Genomic DNA, 22,421 nt, shown 5'->3' on the forward strand with positions numbered 1-22,421 from the left:
CACCCACATTTAAAGCACAAATGGGTTCCCATGGGCCATGGGATGACAGCTTACACGCAGAGCCAAGGTGGCTGCTACAGCCATGCACCTTCAAGGGGGTACCCTCTTTGCTTAGGCCCTTGCTGTTCTTGGGGAACCCATCACCCATGTGCCCCCCCCCCCCCCGTCCCAGGGTTATGCCTTGCAGTTTTCCATTCCCAGGATGCTTTTACCATTCAGGAAAAAAGGGCATTGTTCTCACCCAGGAAAGACAAGGAAGTTCCCTAGCACCCCCTCAAAACTAGCTTTTGGAGAATCCCAAACAGGCCGTGATGCTTTAAGATGTCTTTTGCTTTTGATCCAGATGAAGAAAGGAAGATCACAAAGGAAAGCCCAGATCCAAAGTGAATTCTTTTGTCTAGTAGATGGTTTATTTTAAATGTGAAAGTTCAAGGTTACAAAAACAAATGGATTGAATGGGCCATTTGTGAATTCTGAAGCGTAGACATTTCTCCATGCTTGGAGGATGTGCTCAGATATTTGTGCACTTTTTGTCACTGTTGAATTAAAAGAGTTACTGAGGTTGTGGAGCATTGCACCCAGAATGATGTGAAAAATAAATAAATGATGATACAAGGCCCAGAATCCCAAGGAGGTAAAGGAGAGGAAATATGGTTGGTGTTATCCTCATGTGGCCCCGGGACACCTGGTTGAAAAACCTCTTTCCGACATACCAAACCGTAAGTTGGATGAAGTTATTGATTGGATGGAATAAATTGGGCAGGTCAACTGTTGTCAAGAAGACTGACCTACAGCAGTGTCCTTCCTGCTTTCCCCCCCTTCATCCTTACTTACCTAATTTTGTTAAGACCTCTCTTTATGAACTTGACTTTAGATTGCATTGGCTTGATCTGGCAGCTTTGAGAAAGAGATGCCCTGTGGGGAAAAAATAGAATTCTTCTTTAGTAACTGGGTTGAAAGAAAGAGCGTGCATTTTGGGGTGTTCAGGTCCAGCTCTTTCATAGAGCAGCTGCATGCTCTTATATAAGGTATTTCATGTCTCTAAGTTTCATTCTCTTAGTTGGAAAATGCAGACCAAACATTTTTTGAAAATATGTTCTGAGAATGAGTGATGTATACAAGTTGCTGTGTATGGCACCTAGTGCAAAGTAAGTAAAACATGATATAATGTATGAAAATAATCACTCTGCCTTCTTTGTGGGGGCAGGAGAGAAGTTAGGAGGCGATTGCATGGATAACATGGCAAGAAATTATGGTAGCCTAGACCAGGGTAGGAGTGCTAAAAGTAATAAGAAACAGACCAATTCTGGTCATATTTTGAAGATAGAGCAACAGAATTTTCTGATGGATTCCCTATGGGGTATGTGGGGAGCGAGAGGGGAATCGTGAATAACTCATATTTTATGCTTGGGCAGCTTAAAAGATGGACTTGTCAGTTACTGAGACAGAGAGGACTGAGGGAAGAGTAGGTATTGGGGAAGTTGGAGCTGTCTATGAGACACTAAAGAGGAGGGGTTGAGTAGGCAGTTGGATATATGACTTTGGAGTTTGGGGAGAGGCCCAGACTGGACATAAACATTTGAGAGTCTTTAGAATATAGATGATACTTAAAATCATGAGCTCAGATCAGATTCTCTTGGGAGTGAGTGAGGATAGAAAGAATCTAGGTCTGAGAACTAAGCCCCGGAGCAGCCCAGTGCTACACATCAGGGAGATGAGGAGGAACAAATGCATCCCCCACCTCCTCTTCTCCCTCCCTCCTTTTCTCTCCCCTCGGCTTCCTTCTTCTTTTATCATTATGAAAGGGGACTGTTCTATTTAATTCAGTTAGCCTTCACTTGAACAAAGTTGCTTACAACACTTTTTTGGGTTTGCTTTTAAAAAGTGATATATGCTCTTTGAAACTTCAAAGTCTTTTAAGAAAAACCCCCCAAAAGAAACAAAAACACCCAACTCCAAGCTGTAGAAGAGGCCTCGTGGTGCAGGCATTGAACCAGCAAGTCCAGTGCATCTGGAGATCAAGTTCCTCTCAGGATTAGTGAAATCGAGCTTTTGTTAGCATTAATTTAATAGTGGAATGTCAACTTAAAAACCTCAAAAATCCTTTTCTGTTTTGCATCTCTTTCCCTTTTTCATCCAAAAGAAAAACTATGTGAAGCCAGAAGGGAGAATCTGAGAAAGGTTTGACTCTTCCTTTGGTGAGATAAACAATCTGCTGTTTCATGGCACCAACACAGAAATCATGTGTTTGAAGAACAGGCTGAGATGACAGTATTACTCAGGATAGTTTAGGGAGGCAAGGTAGGAATAGCTCAATTCCTGTGATAAAGATCTTGGTGTCTCAGTGGACCATGGGTTTTCTATGAGCCAAGTAAATGACATGGTTGTTACAAGAACCATCACAATTGTAGGTTGAATTCAAAGAGATCCAGTATTCTGGCCATAGGAAGTCAGAATTCCCTGAATAAAGAGACTTCTGGCCCTAACTGGTTTGGCACAGTGGATAGAGAGTCGGCCTGCAGACTGAAGGGTCCCAGGTTCGGTTCCGGTCAAGGGCATGTACCTTGGTTGTAGGCACATACCAAGTAGGGAGTGTGCAGGAGGCAGCTGATAGATGTTTCTCCCTCATCGATGTTTCTAACTCGCTATCCCTCTCCCTTCCTCTCTGTAAAAAATCAATAAAAAATATATTTTTTAAAAAAGAGACTTCTGGTTGGATGATACCAGCATCTGAGGTTGCTGGCCACCATATTTATCTCATGGCTTCAGCTAGGACTATTACATCAGAGAGAGATAGTGCACCTAAGGTTGCTAGTGACTTAGGAGACCTGATTTAAACAGACAAGCTAGGACAGATGCTTTTGAAAATCTGAAACAATATAGTTGTCAGGTGATTGAGGAGAGAAGAGAGCTGGAACAGAGAGGCCATGTGAGACATAACAAGGTGAGTGTCCAGAAAAAGCATGAGAGAGAGAAGAGGAGGAGGAGGAAAAAGCAGATGCACAGAGAGGAGAGAGGCCTTTGGGAGACAGAAGGATACAGACATTAGGACAGATACAAATAGTAGGGGCTTCAGGTCCTGCCAACTCTACTTCTTTCCTGTCCTTGGATTCTGTGGGGTCAGTTATCATTGACACAAGCTCCTTTACACTTGAGCCAGCAGAGTGGGTTTCTGTTCTTTGCAACTAAACGCATCCTACAATTTCCCCATCCCGCTGGCCATTAGGTTCTGCTCATCCGTTGTCAGCCCAACCTGGAATTCCTCCTTCCTCCCTTGACTTTCCCTGTTTTACTCTGCACTCAAAGCCATGCTGAAGTTCCTATCTCTTCCATGAAGCCCTACCCAACCAGACCAGGTTCCAGAGGACTCTCTTTCCCCTGAGCTTCTACAGCTTTTCTAGCCTTCCCAGCCCACCCCATCTTCCCATGGCAGACCAAGAACATGTAAGCACGGAGTTCAGGGGAGCCCAGAAGAGGGGGAAAACTCATCCAGGCTTCTCCAAGAGCAGCACTGCTTTCTCTGAAATCCTCCTCTGACCTCCATCTCCTTATGAGACTTCCAAGGTCACCCTGGTATCACAGCCCATCCTTCCCTGCATCCTTCTACCCTCTTCCTACACACTCATGTCAGCACATGGTTGCCGAGTAATGAAAAATTGAGCTTCACTGCCACTACATCCAAGACCTACCTGACCAAACCCCATAGCTAACCTCTGCAAATTGGCTTTTGATCCCATCAGTCTATTTAAACAGCTCTCTCAAAGGTCCAATAGCTTGTTCACCATATTCACTTGTAATTTAAAGCTTTTCTAGAGACCCATCTTTCTAAAATCTATTCCAACAGTCTGGACCTCACTCAAACAACAATCCTTGCAATCCTGTTATTTCTAACAGTCTTCTGGGTATCCCAATAGCATCTCAAACTGAACTCATATCTTCCTTTACCAATGGATTGCTGCTCCTGGCTTTCTAAGGCATTCACATTCTCTGTACTTGCCCAGGGATCAAAAGTTTGGAATCTCCCAATCTCTCATGTCCACTCCCCACATGCAGTTTGGTCACAAGTTCCTGCCCACCCTCATTACTGCTGTTACCACTTCTCTGCAGAGCTCCAACTGCCCATGTGTCAACCTCCACTGGGATGTTTCATAGTCATCTAAAACTTAACATGTCCAAAGTGGAATTCTTGAGCCTATTATCCTGTCCCCTCAGCTCACTTTTACCTCCATAAATGACTTCATTATAAGCCCAGTTGCTCAACCTGGCCATCCTTGACATGTTTCCTATCTTGAGGGCCACATTTCTATGGGGTGTTTCAGGAGCACTCAGAATTGCTAATCCCTATGTCTATAAAAAAAATCTACTCAATATTCATTTATAGTTTGTTTATTCCTTTAGCCTAACGGCATTTAGTCCAAGTGCTGCATACAAAAACTATTTGAGCTCATTTCTTTTCAGCCCCTTCTGTCCATAGACTTTCAATTGGACCCTCTATATTTGCTCCATCTCTCATTTCTGTCCCTGTCACACCTGGCTTTTTAAGTGAAGGGCCTCTCTGGGGCACCAGAGCCCCCTTCTCTGTGGGTTGTCTAGGGCTAGGCTGGGGCCTCCTCCTCCTGGCTCCATTAGGCATCATGCCTCTATCCTCTTGCCTGTTCCAGAAATGTGTTCACTCATGTCTGCCTCCTCCAGGTCTTTATGGCTAAGGGTTCCTTCGTTCTGAAGGAGCCCTTTGTTATCATTTTAATGGGATCCTGGGAGGGAAAGGAGATACTTAGGCTCCCAGTCTGCTGTCTTGAACCTGATTCCCAAGGACTCCAGAATCAGAAAGATGTGGGTTTACAAACTGAGACAATGGTCAGCTTCTTGACTTCTCCAACTCTCAGATTCCTCATCTAAGAAATGGGGTGAGAACCCTACATCACATGAATTTGAGGAGAACTGAACTAGATCTTATATATAAGATGGCAGACACAGTGTTTGGCACCATGTTCAGTAAATGACACCTGTTATTGTCACCTGGATGCAATTTCTGCTGATTTGGCCTGATTTGTCTTCAGGGCCTACTAAAGGGGCATCGCAGAGCCCTTAAGCATAAATCGGGCAGGGAGCAGGCATCTCAGCATCAGCCCTGAGCTGAGAATGCTCCTTTGCAGGATGCTACGTCTCCTGGCTTGGCTTCTCTTGGTCCCAGGATGTGCTTTTGGCCTGGGACTTGTACATTTCTCCCTTGGCCTTGAGTCAAATGGCCTGTGGTGCCTCCAACACCCACTGCTTTTATGCTGAGGACACATGATTGTCTCTGATGGGCCTGAGTGATGAGCTGATGATTTGGGTAGAGTGAGGCCAAATCCCTGTGTGGCTCCAGGGATGGGGATAAATATAGCTCAAGTAATTGCTTATGCTCTTTTAAGGACTAGAAGTCAGCTTCAGGCAAGCTGGGAAGCTCCATGACCGGGACAGCAAGGGACACGGTTCCTTTTTTTTAGAGCTGTGGTCAGAACCCCTTGTGCACTGCTGGATTCTGGACCTCTGTGATGCAATTTCCACTGAACAAAGGGGCACCCTTCACTAGTCTACACTCCATGAGGGCAGGGATGTGTCTGAGGTGTCTCCACCACATAAGGGAAAAGAGCTTTAGGGCCAAACAACCTAAGTTCACATTTACTGGCTATGGAACATTAGTTGTTTCATTTCTAAGTCTCCAACACAATGTCCGGCCCACTACAGGGGCTCAGTAAACATTCTAAATGGATAAATGAGCAGTGAGGGAGCTAGATTTTAAAAATAATTTTAGAATAAGATCTGTAGCCTAGTTAACAGTAATGGACCAATGCTAACTTCCAGGTTTTGATACTGTACAACAGCCATATAAGATGTCCCCGCTTGGGAGAAGCTGGGTGAAGGGTACATGGGACTATTTTTACAACTTCCCATGTGCCTGTAATTATTCCAAAATAAAAAGTACAAAAAACAAGTAACCTTTAGTCAGGCTCACACCAGTCCTCTGTGACATTTGGAGGAAGCAGTGCTGAAAGATGAATTAATGAAATCCCTGTCCACAACAGTGTTCTGTTTCATTATTTATCTTTGAACTTAAACGCATGATTTATTCTTATTATTCAAAACTTTAGATGTATAAATAGACACTGTATACTCTTTTCCTCCACTAGAGTGCCTCCCCATGGGCAACTAGTGTTGTTATTTGTTTCTTGTGCTAATTTTAGTGAAACTGTGTGCACATACATATATCCACTTTTGAGTGTGTATGTGTAAATATAATTATGTGTATATTTATATACTATTGGGTTATCTTACTTTTTCAACTTAACCATATAGCTTCGAGGGTTTTCCTATCAGTACACAAAGAGCTTCCTTAGCCTTTGTTATGGTTATGCCCCATCATCTTTTATGGCTCCCAATTGGTGGACATTTATGTTGTTCCCAATGTTTTGGCTTTTATGATAAAGCTGCAATGAATAATCTTGTTCACTTGTCATTTCCCAAGTGTGGGAGTGTGTTTGTAGAATAAATTCTTAGAAGTGGAACTGGGTCAAAGGATATCAGCCTTGCAATCTTGATGATGCTAAATTGCTTTCTATAGAGCTGGTTCCATTCCACACTCCCGCCAATGATGTGTTTCATGAAATGCTTGTGTTAATAGAGTGATTTCAAAAGTTATTTGGTGACCTATTTGTGAGTCTGGTGTAAGCTATGGGCCTATCCACAAGAAAAAACACAAATCACTTAGTGTTTTGAAGACAGTTTTAGTTGGCCCAGAGACCCCTGAAGGCTATCCGTGAACCCTAGTTTGTAGAAACCCTGGCTGAATGGGAGGATGTATGGTACAGGACCCTTTGGCCTCTTGAGTGTGGCTCTTCCACCACGTGCGGGTGCGCACATACAGTGCGATTGAAACTTTGTGGCCCATGCGCAGAAGTCGGTATTTTGTGGAAGAGCCACACTCAAGGGGCCAAAGAGCCTCATGTGGCTCACGAGACGCAGTTTGCCGACCACTGGTACTGGGGAAAGAGCTTTAGGGCCAAACAGCCCAAGTTCACACTTACGGGCTGTGGACCATCAGGCAAGTTATTTCAGTTCTTCAACTTTCAGTTTTATTTATTTACTAGAGACCTAGTGCACCGGATTCATGCACTGGTGGGTCCCTTGGCCTGGCCTGCACCCTCTTGCAATCCGGGACCGTTGGGGGATGTCTGAGAGCTGGTTTCGGCTCAATCCCTGCAGGTCAGGCCGAGGGACCTCTCTGGGTCCAGGGTGTGGGTGAAACAGATCCGGGGCCAACAGTGCCCCAGAAGCAACCTAACCCATGGCCAATTCCCAGAGGAATCAGGCTCCCTCCTCTACTGGTCGGAGTGTCTGGCCCCTGGTGGTCATTGCACATCATAGCTACTGAGAGAATGGTCAAACAGTCGGATGGTCGCTTAGGCTTTTATAGATTTATCTTCACCCTTACCTGAGGACTTGTTTTTATTGATTTTTTTTTCTTTTTAGAAAGAGAGAGAAGAATGGGGGGGGGGGCGGGAGAGAGAAACATCAGTTGGTTGCCTCTTGTACAAGCCTGACAGGAGACTGAACTCACAACCTAGGTATGTGTCCTGACCAGGAACCAAACCGACAACCTTTTGGTGTACAGGACGATGCTCCAACCAACTGAGTCACCAGGCCAGGGCTCAGTTTTATTTTCAATGGAGACATATAATAATTCTATTTCATAGGATACTTGTGAGGACACGTATACATACATACATGTAGAGCATCTAATATAGTGGTTTGAACAAAGCAGGTGCTCAATGTACAGTTTGTAAACACACACACACGCATGCGTGCACACACACCCTCCTTCACATTCATACAAAGTCATCATTCCATTTTGAGTTGTTTCTAGTTTTCTCTGTGGTAACTCCTGCTGGATTCAAAGATCAGTCTTTGGAGCATCACTTGCCAAGTAGAGCCGTTGGATCAATAGCATAAACATCACCCAGGGCCTGAATTAAAATGCAGATTCCTGGATCCCACTTTAGATCCATGGAATTAGCATTTTTGGGAGAGGGATCCAAGCAGCTTCACACTTGGGGATTCTAATGCACAATGAAGTTGGAGAAACAATCTGAAGAGTTCGGTAATTTCCTTCTAGACCTCTACCTGCAATATTAGTAGTACCACGGTGTGGCTTTGCCAGTGGGGGCCTACACCCAGTATATGGTCAGTGCAGACACCGGAGAAAAAGCATGATTAGTGCGCAGGACAGTCTCCTCTGGTTCCATCTGCAAAAATACTATTATTTACAGGTATCACAGACAGCATGCATGGCATTCCCATCAGGAATTTCTCTCATAGTAACCAGGGAGGAGAGAGTCCAGGATTAGATGCCTGTGGACGGGCTGGGGTGGAGGCACAGTGGGCCAGGGTTGGTAGAGAAAGCCTATCATGACTGGGGTGGACTGACCCATGGCAGGAGCCATCACCAGGAGGGCTTGAGGCCACAGGCCTTGAAGCACCAATTGAGCTCTTAGCATGACTATGAATACATTCTGGGTGACATGTGATGGCCCAGGGCTAAAGTTGCCAGATTTTGCAAATGAAAATACAGGCTGCATAGTTAAATTAGAATTTTAGATTAAAAAAACATTTTTTAGTATAAGTATGTCCCATGCAATATTTGGGACACACTTATGCTAAAAAGTTATGTGTTGTTATCTGAAATTCATATTTAAGTGGGTGTCCTGTAATTTATCTAGCAACTCTACCCAGGGATTGTCTGAGCCAGCGGTCGCCAACCGGTGGTCCGCGGACCACTGGTGGTCCGTGAAGTCCGAAAGGTTGGCGACCACTGGCTCAGACAATGGTCGCCAACTGGTCTGAGCTGCCTCTAACCTCAGAAGAAGGCTGGAGCCTGGGCTCCATGATCTTGGCTGAGTGGGCACCGCACCCAAGGGAGGTGAGGAAAGAGTAAGGGCAGGGTGTGGACTTCCAGGAGAGAGGCAGCCCTTCCTCACCGGTGTCTGGGAAGGAGCAGGAAACAAGCTTGTGCTGATGGACACCTGTGAGATGCTGGCTCCGTGCTAAGCCTTCCAATGTTATTTAATTTAATTCTCCTACAACCCTATGAGATAGGTGCAATCACTATTATTCCCATTTTAGAGGTGAGGACACTGAGGCTGCACAATGTTAAGACGACAAGGCTGTGGAACAGGGGTGCAGCGATCGAAGCCCCTGGGGCTGATGCCAGCTCTCAGATTAGCTGAATCTCCCAGGCCCTTCTCTCTGATAATCCCAAGTGTTTAAGGTGGGAGCGGCCCCCACCCGCAAGTCCCCGGGACAGGAAATGTTCCCAGTTTCTCCTGGCTTGAGGCCAGGGTCCTGTCTCGGCTCCCATGCTTGCTGAGGAGTCCAGGCTGGGAGGCAGATCTGCAGAGTTCCCTTGGTCCCCAGCTGGCCAGGACGGTGCCCAGCGGCATGACATGCCCAGAGGTTTTGCCATGTGCTGTGTGGGTGCCCATGGGAGGGGCCCAGGGCCAGTTGCTGCCTGGCAGGCCCACCCTGCCGTGAACCCTGGGCCAGTCTGGTTAGCTTCCCCTGCCCTTAGCCCCCTGAGCCAGGCCAGAGGGGGCCACAGGGGGTTCCTGGAGGAGCTCTGGGCTCTAAGTCCCAGCCCCTCGGAAGAGGCGGGCAGCTGAGGCTCCGCAGCCAGAGGCTTCTCAGCTCCGAGCTCCGGAGCCAGATGTAACATTGACCTTAAATGGTAAAAGCTCCCCAGAGTGAAGAGAGGCTGGCCAGAGGAGGAACGGGGAATAACTCAGTTTTAGGTAAGTCGCGCTATATCCAAGAATAACCTGCTCTTCAGCTGGGAAGCAGAGGGAAACTTCTCCTCCTTAAAGGTACAGGGTGCCGGGAGGGGGGCACTTGACTTTAACTTTCCAAGATTGTTGGTTTTGTTGGGTGACATTTCAGCTGACTATTTTTATGTCCTAATTTTTCAATAAGAAGGGAGTCTTGCCAGTCCTAACTTAATGGAATTGTGCTGCGTTTGCTTGTTGTTGGAGAGCACACACAGGTTAGGGTAAAAATGTGGGTTCAGATAGGAGATCCCCACCTCCAGATTTCCTGTGGGCCCCTTTGGGGCAATTGAGTGTCTCCAGATTATGTGAGCCTGCACCGCCTGCTCCCCCTTTACCAGCCCGGCTCTGTTTACTGTGTCGCTCTCTGCCCCGCAACCACCCACCTTGTGTACTGCCCCCATCCCTCTTGGTCCCTGTGCGGGCCTAGCCCTGTCTCCATCCTTCACCTGCCCTGTTTCTGTTCCTGCCTCTCCTGTCCTGTGGTTGGGTCACAGCCCGTTTTTATCTCTGTCCCTAACTCTCCTATCTTCAGCTTTGTCCCCCTGTGCCCTAACCCTGCTCCCTAGAGGGTGTGTGTGTGCCTAGTCTGTGCCCCAAGCCCTGCTCACCTCCAGATGCTCAGTGTCAATCTACACCTAGAGAGAGCGGCATGGCACTGAGGCTGGCTTTCTCCAAAGGAAAGGCCAGTGGGAGGCAGAGGGGCCGAGCTGGCCTGCTCCCTCCTGCCCAGTACCCAGGTGTCAAGCCCAGAGATGCTCTGTCATCTGAGTAAACAGTGTGAGTCTGGCACCCCTGGCTGGCACTCCTGTCTCCCAGAGCCCTGCAGCTGCTGTTGTCTTAACACTCTTCAGGCTGCTCTTTGGGGGTCTCAGTGGGAAGTAAAGCAGGCCATGGGTTTGTCTAAGCTGGGTCTCCTGCAGGAAAAAGAAGGAAGCTTCCCAGAACTGTTAGGCTGGGAGCATTAGGGAGTCAGAGCCTGTTAAGGGTTCTCTTGTCCCCACCAGAGGGCAATGACAGGCTGGTGGTACAGGTGGAGTTAACTCCCCCAACCTCACCCCAACACTTTTATGGGGAGCTAACTCAGGTTAAGTGGCTTGCCTAAGGTCAGACGGCTAAGAAAGAGCAGAGCTAGGGCTCTAACCCAAGTCTGTGTAGCTCTAACTCCAATGCTCCAGCCCCTCATCACAGATGGGAGTGAGCACTTCTGCTTTGAATATGTCTTCTGAGTTTTGACCTAATGGACAAAACAGTTGTCATCGTTATGTTTGTTTTGTCCACGGTTCAGTGGTGTGTGTGTGTGTGTGTGTGTGTGTGTGTGTGTTCACAGTTGGTGTGCCTTCCTGCGTGCTTGGTGGTAAGGAGGACAGTCCTGCGTTCCCTCTAAGATCATCTGAGAGGTGTAATCATGTGCCAGTTGCTACAACATGATCAATGATCCCCATCAACATGTTTTGGGAAGATAAAAAAAAAAGCAAGCACGCTGTTCTTACTATGCATCAAATGCTGTTCTAAGCATGTCCCCTGCAGTAGTTCAAGACTTCCACAACCCACAAAGCAGGGACCATCATTACTGCCCTCATCTTGCAGATGGGGACGTTTTAGCACAGAGACGTCACCCAGCTGGCATTTGACCCCAGGCTGCCCATCTCTGGAGGCCCTGCTCTTAAGCAGCACCCTCTGTTCATCTCTGGTTGGTAGCAGGGCAGTGGGGGGAGCACTGGCTCCTCCAGCGCTGCACCTGAGGCTTCCTATGTGCAGGGTCATGGGCTCCTTCCTTCAACTTCCTATGTGCGGGTCATGGGCTCCTTCCTTCAACTTCCTATGTGCGGGGTCATGGGCTCCTTCCTTCAACTTCCTATGTGCGGGGTCATGGGCTCCTTCCTTCAACTTCCTATGTGTGGGGTCATGGGCTCCTTCCTTCAACTTCCTATGTGCGGGGTCATGGGCTCCTTCCTTCAACTTCCTATGTGCGGGGTCATGGGCTCCTTCCTTCAACTTCCTATGTGCGGGGTCATGGGCTCCTTCCTTCAACTTCCTACGTGCGGGGTCATGGGCTCCTTCCTTCAACTTCCTATGTGTGATGTCATGGGCTCCTTCCTTCAACTTCCTATGTGTGATGTCATGGGCTTCTTTCTTCAACTTCCTACGTGTGGGGTCATGGGCGCTTTCCTTCAATGCTATGAGGCCTCTATTTTCACTTTTGTTTTACAGGGGAGGACGCAAGTACTAGGGGATGTTAAATGATTTCCCAAGGCCACCCAGACACAGAGTGGGGGATTTAGTATCTTAGATGAGGAGAGTGATGGTCATGTAATACCTTCTGCTTAAAACTAATTAGATGTGGGGGGCGGGCTTACAGTTTCAGGGTGAGGGGTTCCATGTGTCTGTGAGAGGAAGACCCATTCCGTGCATGGTGGGCTTAACTACACTTACAGTTCTCAACTTCCCAAAATGTCCCCACCCTTTCCTTTCAGTGTTGGTAATGCAGGGGATGGAGGTACCCCACATCCCCAGCAGGAATGGAGACTGAGCCCCATGAGGGCAGAGATCGTCTCATTCTGCCCTGTGCGTCCTGTACCCAGAATGATGCTTGGAGTGTACCATGCTCAGGATGTTTTTCTTTCTTATGTAGAAATAATTCTTATAAAGTGTATTCTGGTTAAACAGGGCCATACGTATGTAAGCATGAGGGTTTATAATGTATGTAAGCATGATGATCAGATTCTTCTAGTCTGGCTTCAGAGGATGCAAAGTAGGGGGTCTTAAGTAATCCACCCCCTCCCTACCCTGTCACTGCTCCTGTGTAGCCCCATGGAGTCACTGGGCTACCCCTCAGCCATGCCCTCTGTGGCTTGGCAGTCAGCAGGAAGATTCTGTTTACTGACTGACGAGGAACAGAGGCATGGATGGATGGGGAGGAGAGGTCTGGGAGTCCCCAGATTCTGTCTCTGCCCCTTGGGGAGCTTGTGAGTCAGGAGTGGGAGACAGAGAACTGAGTTCTTGTGTAGTAAATGTAAAAGGAGGAGAGAAAAATCAATATAAGCTGAGTTCCTACCTTGTGCCAGGATCAGCCCTAGATTGGCTATTTAACTTAGTCCTGTGGTGGGATGAGGACACTGCTGTGAGAGTGGTGAAGTGACACGCCCACGGGCACACAGCTGATAGGCGTGAGCGGGGATTCCAGCTCAGGCCACCTCGGTCCCAAGTAGGCACTTCCTGTGTTAGTTGCCACCCTACCTCTCGTTAGTAGCCTGGCTCTCGGGGCAGTTATCATGTGTCACAGCCCAAATGATGGAAAAATGAAGAAAAGAGGGAGAGGGAGTGTTGTGTTTGCTCTGTGCACCTTGCAGGCCAGACTCTGAGTTCAGGCGATAGCCCAGGGTACCCTCCGTGGATGGGCCTTCAGACCCAGAGTCCTAACAGGGGAAGTGACCTTGGAGAGCCCTACTTTCTCTGTGAGGCCCTCGCCAGGGGAGACGGAAAGCAGGCGACAGTCAGTCAGGCAGACAGAAAACCCCACTCCCAGTTGGCCACAGATATGAAAACCAGTTTGTGAAGAATGGGTGTAATTAGCTCTGGTTAGTTTCTTCCTAAAATTTTTTTTTTATAATTTTTACTCAAGAATTTTCCTGGTAATAAAAGTAATGTATATTCTTTATTTAAATTCTTGGGAAATATAGAAATTGGTAGAAGTAAGAAATAAATTATTTGGAAATAAATACAAAGAAATTAAAAAAAAATCCCTCCCAAATCCTTTTACTCAGAGATAAATATTATTAATAAGATAGTGTGTTTCTTTATATGTTTCTATATATTATAAAACTAGGGTCTTACTATATGTAGTCTTATAGTCAGCTTTAAAAATTTTTTTTAAAGACTTGATTTTTTAGAACAGTTTTAAGTTCACAACAATATTGAATAGAAGGTACAGAGATTTCCTGTTTACCCTCGCCTCCACGCATGCACAGCCTCCCCATTACCAACACCCTCCACAAGAGTGGTACATCTGTTACAACGGATGAACCTACACTGGCACATCATTATTACCCAAAGTCCAAAGCTTACAGTAGGGCTCATCCTTGGTGTTGTACCTTCTATGAGTTTAGACACATGCATAATGACACGTACACACCATTACAGTATCACAGAGCATTTTCATTGCCTTAAAAATCCTCTGTGCTCCACCTATTCATCTCCTCCTAACACGTTGCAAGCACTGATCCTTTTACTGCCTCCATAGTTCTCCTTTTCCAAAATGTCATATAGTTGGAATCATATAATGTGTAGCCTTTTCAGAATGGCTTCTTTCATGTAGCAATATGCATTTCAGGTTCCTCCATGTCTTTTCATGGCTTGATAGCTCATTTCTTTTTAGCACTGAATAATATTCCATTGACTGATGGACCACAGCTTGTTTATCTACTTACCTCATGAAGGACATCTTAGTCTGCTTTTTAAGGGAACATTCTATCACCATCATTTTCCCATGTCATTAAAGATACTTCAAAGTATGATTTTTCAATGGTTGTCTAATGTAATTTTAGCTGTGCAACAGTTTAATCATCATTCCTCTCGTTAGACATTTACAAATGTTTCTTTGGGACCAGTCTCATGATGGCCTTTCCATATGTTTATGGAATTTGGAAACTTGGCTCTCAGAGACGGGCTTGTTCAGTGTGGCCCATGGCATGGGCTGCAAGATGCTGATAAGTGGGATACTGACTCAGCCTAAGCACGCAAACTCACATCAGAAGAACGGTGTTCCCTTTTGAGTTCTTTCCGGTCCTTTGCTGAAGAAGAAAGCCTCTATCCGAGGCACCCAGGAGTGAGGGGTGCCGCAGGATTCCCAGTGCTGAAACGGGAGTCCAGGCCAGGCGGGACAAGGGTTCCCCTGGCCTGAGCCTGGAGTGCTTTCTCCATCGTTTGGATACTTGTGTGTCACCCTTCTTGACAAAATGAGAGCAAGCCTCAGGCCCAGAGCCTCTGTCAGGCAATTGCTGGAATTTAGTAACTGTTTTCATTTAATTCACTTTTACAATTCCTCTCTATTAGTGGTATAAGTGGTACTGATTTTTCCACTTACAGTAGAGACATAAAATTTCCTTTTAAAATAAATGTAATGACAAGAGTAGCTAACACTTAGAGTGCTTACGTGTGTTAGGTACTATTTTATAAAAATACTACAGGCCCGGTGCCTGAATTCATTCACAGGTGGGGTTCCTTGGCCTGGCCAGTGACTGGGGCCAATCAGGGCCATCTAGTCCAGTCCTGATTGGGCCGATGGGGCTGGCTAGCCAGGGGGAGGGACCTCGGGAGGTTGGCTGCGGGAGCGCACTGACCACCAGGGGGCAGCTCCTGTGTTGAATGTCTGCCCCCTGGTGGTCAGTGCGTTGTCATAGCGACCAGTAGACAGGTCGAGAGGTTGAGCAGTCATAATGGTCACTTAGGCTTTTATATATATATAGATGTTTTTATGGGTTTTAAAGAGAGAGGAAGGGAGAGGGAGAGAGAGAGAGAAACATAAATGATGAGAGAGAATCATCAATCAGCTGCCTTCTGCACCCCACAACCCCCACTGGGATCGAGCCCACAACCTGGACATGTACTCTGACCAGGTATCAAACCATGACCCTGGTTCATGAGCCCAGCCGGGCTGCTAAGTACTGTTTTAATGCTTTCCCTGCAATATTTCATTTAATCCTTATAGCAACCCCTTAAAGTAGTTACCAGTATTATCCCTGTTACACAGATGGAGAAACTGAAGCATAGACAGATTAAGTAACTTGCTCAACAACACAGAGCTGGGATTTCAACCCTGGCTTTCTGGCTCATTGCTAGTCAAATTAAAGAATATTAAACCAATAAATGCTTAAGTGGCACATAGATGTGGCAGAAACTATGAGGATGGTGTGCAGATGACTCAAATTTAGGAAATGCTGGCTTAGAGGAAACCAGGTTCTATGTGCAGGGGTACCAGTGAGTGCAGGTGTGGGGAAGCTGAGCCATCCCAGCTAACCAGGGAAAGTTAGGAACCTGTGGGCTGGCAGGAGGCTCAGAGGACGAGAAGATACATTGTTCATGGTGGGGCTGTAGATATGGGATGGGGTGCAGAGGGCATGGTGGCCACCCTGGAAAGGACACACAGAGGCCATAGGGAGTTCTGCCACTGACAAGGTAACAGAGAGGATGTTTCCAGAGAGTCCAAGGTTCCTAGTTCATCAGAAAGAGAAGAAAACCAGAAACACCTTTGACTTTGCTCATGCAGGTGTAGTCCAAAGAGCATTGGCCCCATGTTGGGGGTGCATTCAGCATTGACCACTCTCCCCACATTGTCACAGTGGGAGAGGATGCCGGTGCTAGAGGCAGCACAGTGCCACTGCTAACCCGCTGTACACCTCAAGCTACACCTCATCTCAAGCCTCAGCTTCCCCTCCTGTAAAACGGAGATAAAGTAGTGCCCACTTTGCAGGGTTAAATTCCTTAGCCCAGTGTCTGTTCTCGGCACCCAGTAAACGTTAGCTGAGACTGTTCTTAGCCTCCGTCTATCCCCCTTCACAGATTCCATCCAGGAGACTTCTGCATTGGGTTTGAGGTTCTCACTGCCCATAATCCTGGGTCCCATTCTCACCTCCATTTAATGCTCCAAGGAGAGTGGCAGACTTATTCTTTAGATGATTGGCCATTGGTGCCTGGTGGGGTATTAAGGAGGCCCAGTGAACATCACCTCCCTCCTTTGATTAAGTTCTAAGGCTTGTTGAGAAGTCAGTCAAATATCACCTGTGGCAGAAAGCTGGTATTGGAGAATGTGGTTTACACCTGCAGGCAAGTAGGCTTTCTAGTATTGAATGAAGCGAACTTACCCCCAGCCCTCTCCAGTGCCCTCTGCTGGAGGCAGGTTCCTTTCAATCTTGGAGCAGGTGGAGCACAGCAGAATGAATGTGTGTTCCTAGCAGGCAGCTCATTCCTAAGAAAGGGGAGAGGAAAGACAGTGAAGGTCTTCCAGTATCCATTTCTGCTGCCACTTTGTAAGCTGAAATGAAGACAGGGTATAAGCAGGGGTCTGGGGATCTAGGCTTGGCTCTGTCTCTTAGATGTTATGCCCTTGAGCAAAATCACTTCTTCCTTCCCAGGCCTTGGTTTCCTCATCTGGGAACTGCTTACCCCCTAGAGCAGTGGTTCTCAACCTTCTGGCCCTTTGCATACAGTTCCTCATGTTGTGACCCAACCACAAAATTACTTTCGTTGCTACTTCATAACTGTAATGTTGCTACTGTTATGAATCGTAATGTCAATATCTGATATGTAGGATGGTCGTAGGTGACCCCTGTGAAAGGGTCGTTCGACCGCCAAAGGGGTCGCGACCCACAGGTTGAGAACCGAAAGCCTAGCGCTTCATCCCCGTAGTCTCATGTTTGAAGCCACCCCAGAGCAATAATGGTGTCAGACACTGCGTCTGTGACAGGGAGGGCTGCAGGTGTGTTAGAAAACTCAGCTATTATTGCTCGTTCTCTAACAGCCCCGTGCAGTGCCTTTAGGGGCAGTCAGAACCGGCACCAGGTCCAAAGTAAATGGGAGGCTGTGTTTTTAAGAAAACACTCGCTGCTGAAGGGCATGCCTATTCATTCTCCTGTTAACAAGGCATTTGCCTCTCAGCTTTGGACATTTGCTGCTCAGATCAGAGATGGTAGTCCTGTGTTTGTCACTAACAAAAGCAGCCTCTGGAGCCTGGTCCCACTTCCCTCACACCATAGGGCCAGCTGCACCGGGCTCTCCAGCTCTGGGAGCAGTGGGGGGCAGGGACACAATTGGATTCCAGTCCTTTGGAAGAGATGAACCTCACATGTACCAGAATCTGGGGAGCCTTCAGGAGACACTGAGTACCCCTAAGAGCTCCCTAAGTGGAGAAGCTCTGGGGAAGTGAGGAGACCCAGGGACATGGTCTGGCAGCTAACTACCATGTGCATGGCACGTCCTCAGACGGCATCTCTTGTGTTTTCTGTGTGACCTTCGTGATTTCACAGTTCTGTGCCCTGTAGGTAGCATAGCCTCTCCCATCCCACCCCCAGGCCCATGTTAGGATTTTTAGGGGCCCTAGGCATGTTTGTACTTAAGAAACTTACTTTATAACTCTGCTGGTGTAGATAAATATTTCAATGTTATCTATGGAAACATTTTCTTTGACTAAATAGTTCATGTTGTCTTCTTATTTGAAAAGAAATGAGAACATTTTTGTGGGCACCGGGCACAGTTCCTCCCAGACTTTCTGGAGGTCAGCCCTGCCCCATCACCTTACATCCGGAGCACGGTCTAGGGATCCACAGCATCACACCACCTGGGAGTCAGCATCTGAGGCTCAGCAAGACCCCCAGGTAATTCATGTTCATGCTATAGTCGGAGGCAATCTGTCTATCACAGTTGCCATGTACTACTGGGAATATTTGAATCACAGGGCACACTGTACCCCAAATTACAGCAAGAAGTCTAATAACAGAAAATCCTACAGGAAAGAAATACATGGCACTAAATGGCTATGTAAATGCCAACAATTCCTGGATGGCCCCGCCTGCCAAAGCCCTTCTCCTCTCTTCCCCAGTCAATGCTTTCTCGCCACTCAGCCCAGAGGGGAGACCCGGGAGGGGGCTGCATCGGCTTCTGAGTTAGTTCTTCCAGTTTTCCCATGAGCCCTTGGCCTCCAGAGCCATCTTGGCAGAGGAAGAGATGGATGCAGGAGTGGACAGCTCTTGGCCTCAACCCAGAGGTGACACACAGTCTGTTGGCCAGAGGTAGTCACACCCCCCCCCCCTTCCCCCGGCCCCCAGCCAACTGCAAGGGAGTCTGGGAACTGCAGAGAGCACAGGAAGATTCAGGAAGCACTAACCATCTCTGCCACGGGCAGAGAATTAGTAAGGCCAATACCAGCTCCCGCAGAGCCTGAGGCCTTCTGGGGGCTAGGCATTAGGAAGTCCTAGAAAAACTGGGAGAATCCATTCAGAAGCAAAGGCACCCCCTCCATCAGGGTCTTTTATATGCAACAAGGCAGAGCGGAGCATCAATTGGCTAACAGAGGAAAAAGGCTTTGGCAAGCAGGGTCATCCAGGAATTCTTGGCATCCCACTTAATGCTGACTGTATGTTCCCTTAGGGTTTTCTGTTATAGAACTTCTCACTATAGGGTGGAGGTGGCCATCCCAATATGCATTAGACATAAGTCAGCAAGATGTACTTTCAATGCCACTGAGATGTTGGGTCTGCTGCAGCAACTACTGTTAATGATCCCAATTTAATACCCAAGCGCCCTGGCCACGGCCCCCTCTCTGGCTTCTCGCAAAGGGGAGGACATTTACTATCTGTCACGGGTGCTATCCCCTCTCTGCAGCTTTGCCATCCAGCTTCTCTGCCTGCTTAGAGCTCACCCCACCCCTCTCTGGGCCATGCCCCTGGATTAGAGGCCTGTTCTGTTCTCTGGTATAGGGAAGGAAACTCGAGATCTCAGGGCAGAGTAAGTTGGATTTACAATCTCAGTCTCTGACTCTCAGGTGCCTGTCTGTGAGGAAGAAGAAAGAAAGTAGAAGTCCTTCCCAGCCATCAGGAGCAGGAAGGGTTACTCCTGGGAACAATGGCAGTCTTTTAACCTGCTTCGCTCTGTCTTCCTGCATTGTTCCCAGGTCTCACAGAACAAGTGGCTGCTATGGCCTGGGGGCGGGAGTGCCAGGTGCAGACTCTGTGATGGATGTGGGAAATCCCCCTCAGCCAGGCCCTGGAAGGAGCTAAAATGCCAGCTGACATTGACTGAGCTCTGAACATGTGCCAAGCATTGTTCTCAGGAGCTGATGTGTGTTATATAATCTGCATGCATATCCTTATCCGAGATTATCAAGTGAGGAGACTGAGGCACAGACCGACGGAGTAGTTTGCTGAAGGTCACACAGTCACCACGTGGCACAGCTGGGATGGGACCTCAGGCAGCCTGGCTGCGGGCCCCACGTGCACAACCACTCTGCTCTCTCACCTCTGGCCACTCACTCATCGGAGAGGGTCTCTGACTAGTGTTTTGAGGAGGTCACGTTGAGACCTTGAAAAACCATTCCCTGGTCAAAGAAGTTTGAGAAACATTCTGTACTACTTTCTAGCCCTCTTGGAGATATATTCTTATTAAAGGCTTGCAGGACAGAAGCCTGTCTCATACTAATATCCCCAAATGTATTGAAATGCGGAAGCCTGCATTTTCACAGCTCCTAACAACATCACCGAGAACAAGGGTGGCAGAGAACAGGCTTTGGGAAAAGCTGGCTAGGGACACACTTGCTTGAGAGGAAGCAGGTGGATTATGTGGCATCTGGAAAGCCCTCACTGCTTGCAGAACTCCCCAGGCAGGTGCTAAGTGGGCCAGGTCAGCTCAAAAGCATCTCCCTGGGATGCAGACAGTGGCCAGCGGGGATAGCCTGGGTTTTGCTGGTTTACAATCCCACTTGGCTATCCATCAGCTCTGTTACTTTGAAAAAAATCACAGCACCACAATGAGCCTCAGTTTCCTTAATTGCAAGCTAGCACTCACCATAGTATAGGTGGGGGACTGAGGGAATGAATATGCCCAAAGTGTCAGAGACATGGTATGCCTTTGATGAATTGGGAGTGTTGTCGTTATCTGTTGTCTAGTTTGCTTGCCTTATTTTTTAGTCTCCCATGCATTCCATGTGGAAGCAGGAAGTGCTAGGGTTGGAGGCTTTAAGCAGCAGACTGGGCCCAATTCCATTGTGTCATACCCAGTTCCACTGAGGTCATTGTGCCTCTTCTCTGCTCCAAAGAGGTACAGGGAATCCCCAGTCCAAGATATAGTGTCCTCCTGAGAAGGGAAAGGAGGCGCTCTCTGGTTGAACTTGAGTTTACAAAAGAATAGGGTGGAAATTTCAAGAGCTGAGGTTCAGCTTGTGGGCCACACTCAGATGTAGATTCATCAAAAAGGAGCATTGCCCTGGCCAGTGTGGCTTAGTTGGTTGAGCATCCTGTGTGCCAAGAGGTCACTGGTTTGATTCCCTGTCAGGGCACATTCCCTGGGGTTGCAGGCTCCATTCCCAGTAGGGGACTTGCAGGAGGCAGCCAATGGATATTTTTCTCTCATTGATGTTTCTTTCTCCCTTCCCTACTTTCTCTCTAAAATCAGTTAAAAAACATATTAAAAAAGGAGCATTAACCCAGGATTCCAGGAGTTCACAGAAGACCCAGAAAAGTCAAAAGTAAAGGCAGAATCTGCCCTAGGAAAACGTTTTGATTATAAATGAGATCCCTGGCAGAGTGTGTGTGGAAGTCTGTGCCAGCATTGACTAATCACCTAGCAAGAGGAATTCTAAGCAATGGTGAATCTGAGAATAAATTTCAGGAGGTTATTTTTTTTAAAGACCTTGGACAGAGAGGCAAATTGGAGAGAGGGCCACTGTGGTGGTGTGGAAAGGGCCTGGGCTGGGAGTCCGTCTCAGCTGGGCCCTAATGGCTATGACCTTGTCAAGTTACTTCACCCCACTGACTCTCTGCCTCCTCATCTGAAAAACAGACATAATACTATCTACCTTATAATATTGCCGTGAGGAACAAATTACATAGAGGATCAGAAATAGCTTAGACAATGGAAAACACTAAACAGCCAGAAGTTGATATAAAAAAACTAGAAACACCCTCTAGGATTTGCCATCAGGAGACAATATCAAGATAAACAGGTCCCTTCTACAAAGCCAGTGGTGACGTCAGCCAAGCAGACCCAGGATACTGGTGAGGATTGGAGATGGCACATGTAAGAGGCTCCTGGTAACCACAGATTTAACTTCTGACCCAGCCATTCCACTCCTAGGTATGTACCCAAAAGAACTGAAAACAGGTGTTCAAACAGAAACTTGTACAAGTATGTTTATAGCAACACTATTCACAAGAGTCAAAAGGTGGAAACAACCCAACATGTCCATCAACAGATGAATGGATAAACAACATGTGTCATATCCATGCAAGGGGATATTATTCAGTCATAGGAAGGAATGAAGTTTGTATACATGCTACAACACAGATGAATCTTGAAAACATTATGTTACATGAAAGAAGCCAGACACAAAGACCATATGCTGTATGATTCCATTTATACGAAATGTCCAGAATAAGAAAATCCATGGAGACAGAAAGCAGACTGGTGATTTTCGGGACCTTGTGGATAGGAGAAGGGAGGAATGGGAAGTGACTGCCGAATGTGTATGAGGTTTCCCTTTGGGATGTTGGGAAGGCTCTGGAACTAGATAGTAGTGGTATTAGGTGCATAACACTGTGAATGCACTTAATGCCACTGAACTGCACACTTTAAATGGTTAAAATGATGAATTTCATGTTATGTGTACTTTACCATAATTTTTGAAAGAAGTTTTCTGGTGAAGAGGAAATGCGACCCAAAGGTCAGGATCCACTCTCCTAGAGTGTGGTTGGGGAGAGGGTCAGGGGACTCAGAGTTTGTCGCTGAACGCTGAGGTCTTCTGTCAGCAAACTGGCTAAGGGCCTATGTTGGCAAACCTTCCGCAAGGCCCTCAAG

The 22,421-nt window shown here is 47.2% G+C and overlaps 1 protein-coding gene and 1 long non-coding RNA gene across 4 annotated transcripts in view; one reads left to right on the forward strand and one right to left on the reverse strand.

Annotated features, from left to right (window-relative positions):
* Positions 1-529: 529 nt before the first annotated feature.
* LOC308524549 overlaps positions 530-22,421 on the reverse strand; it is a 157,194-nt gene continuing 135,302 nt past the window's right edge. The window contains exons 3-4 of the long non-coding RNA XR_013996413.1: positions 16,721-16,824; positions 530-915 (exon numbers count right to left, since the gene is read on the reverse strand). This is a non-coding gene — a long non-coding RNA (uncharacterized lncRNA). The remainder of the gene's footprint in view (positions 916-16,720; positions 16,825-22,421) is intronic.
* The window catches only part of IRAG1 (inositol 1,4,5-triphosphate receptor associated 1), a gene marked incomplete at both ends in the record, with an annotated part of 107,474 nt that continues 94,813 nt past the window's right edge, over positions 9,761-22,421 (forward strand). For all 3 annotated transcript variants that reach the window (XM_081099084.1, XM_081099085.1, XM_081099086.1), the window contains one exon: positions 9,761-9,827. In XM_081099084.1, the coding sequence (XP_080955210.1) occupies positions 9,761-9,827 (67 nt within the window). The remainder of the gene's footprint in view (positions 9,828-22,421) is intronic.

Source organism: Myotis nattereri (assembly GCF_964212035.1).
Source record: "Myotis nattereri genome assembly, chromosome: 9".
Taxonomy (NCBI): domain Eukaryota; kingdom Metazoa; phylum Chordata; class Mammalia; order Chiroptera; family Vespertilionidae; genus Myotis; species Myotis nattereri.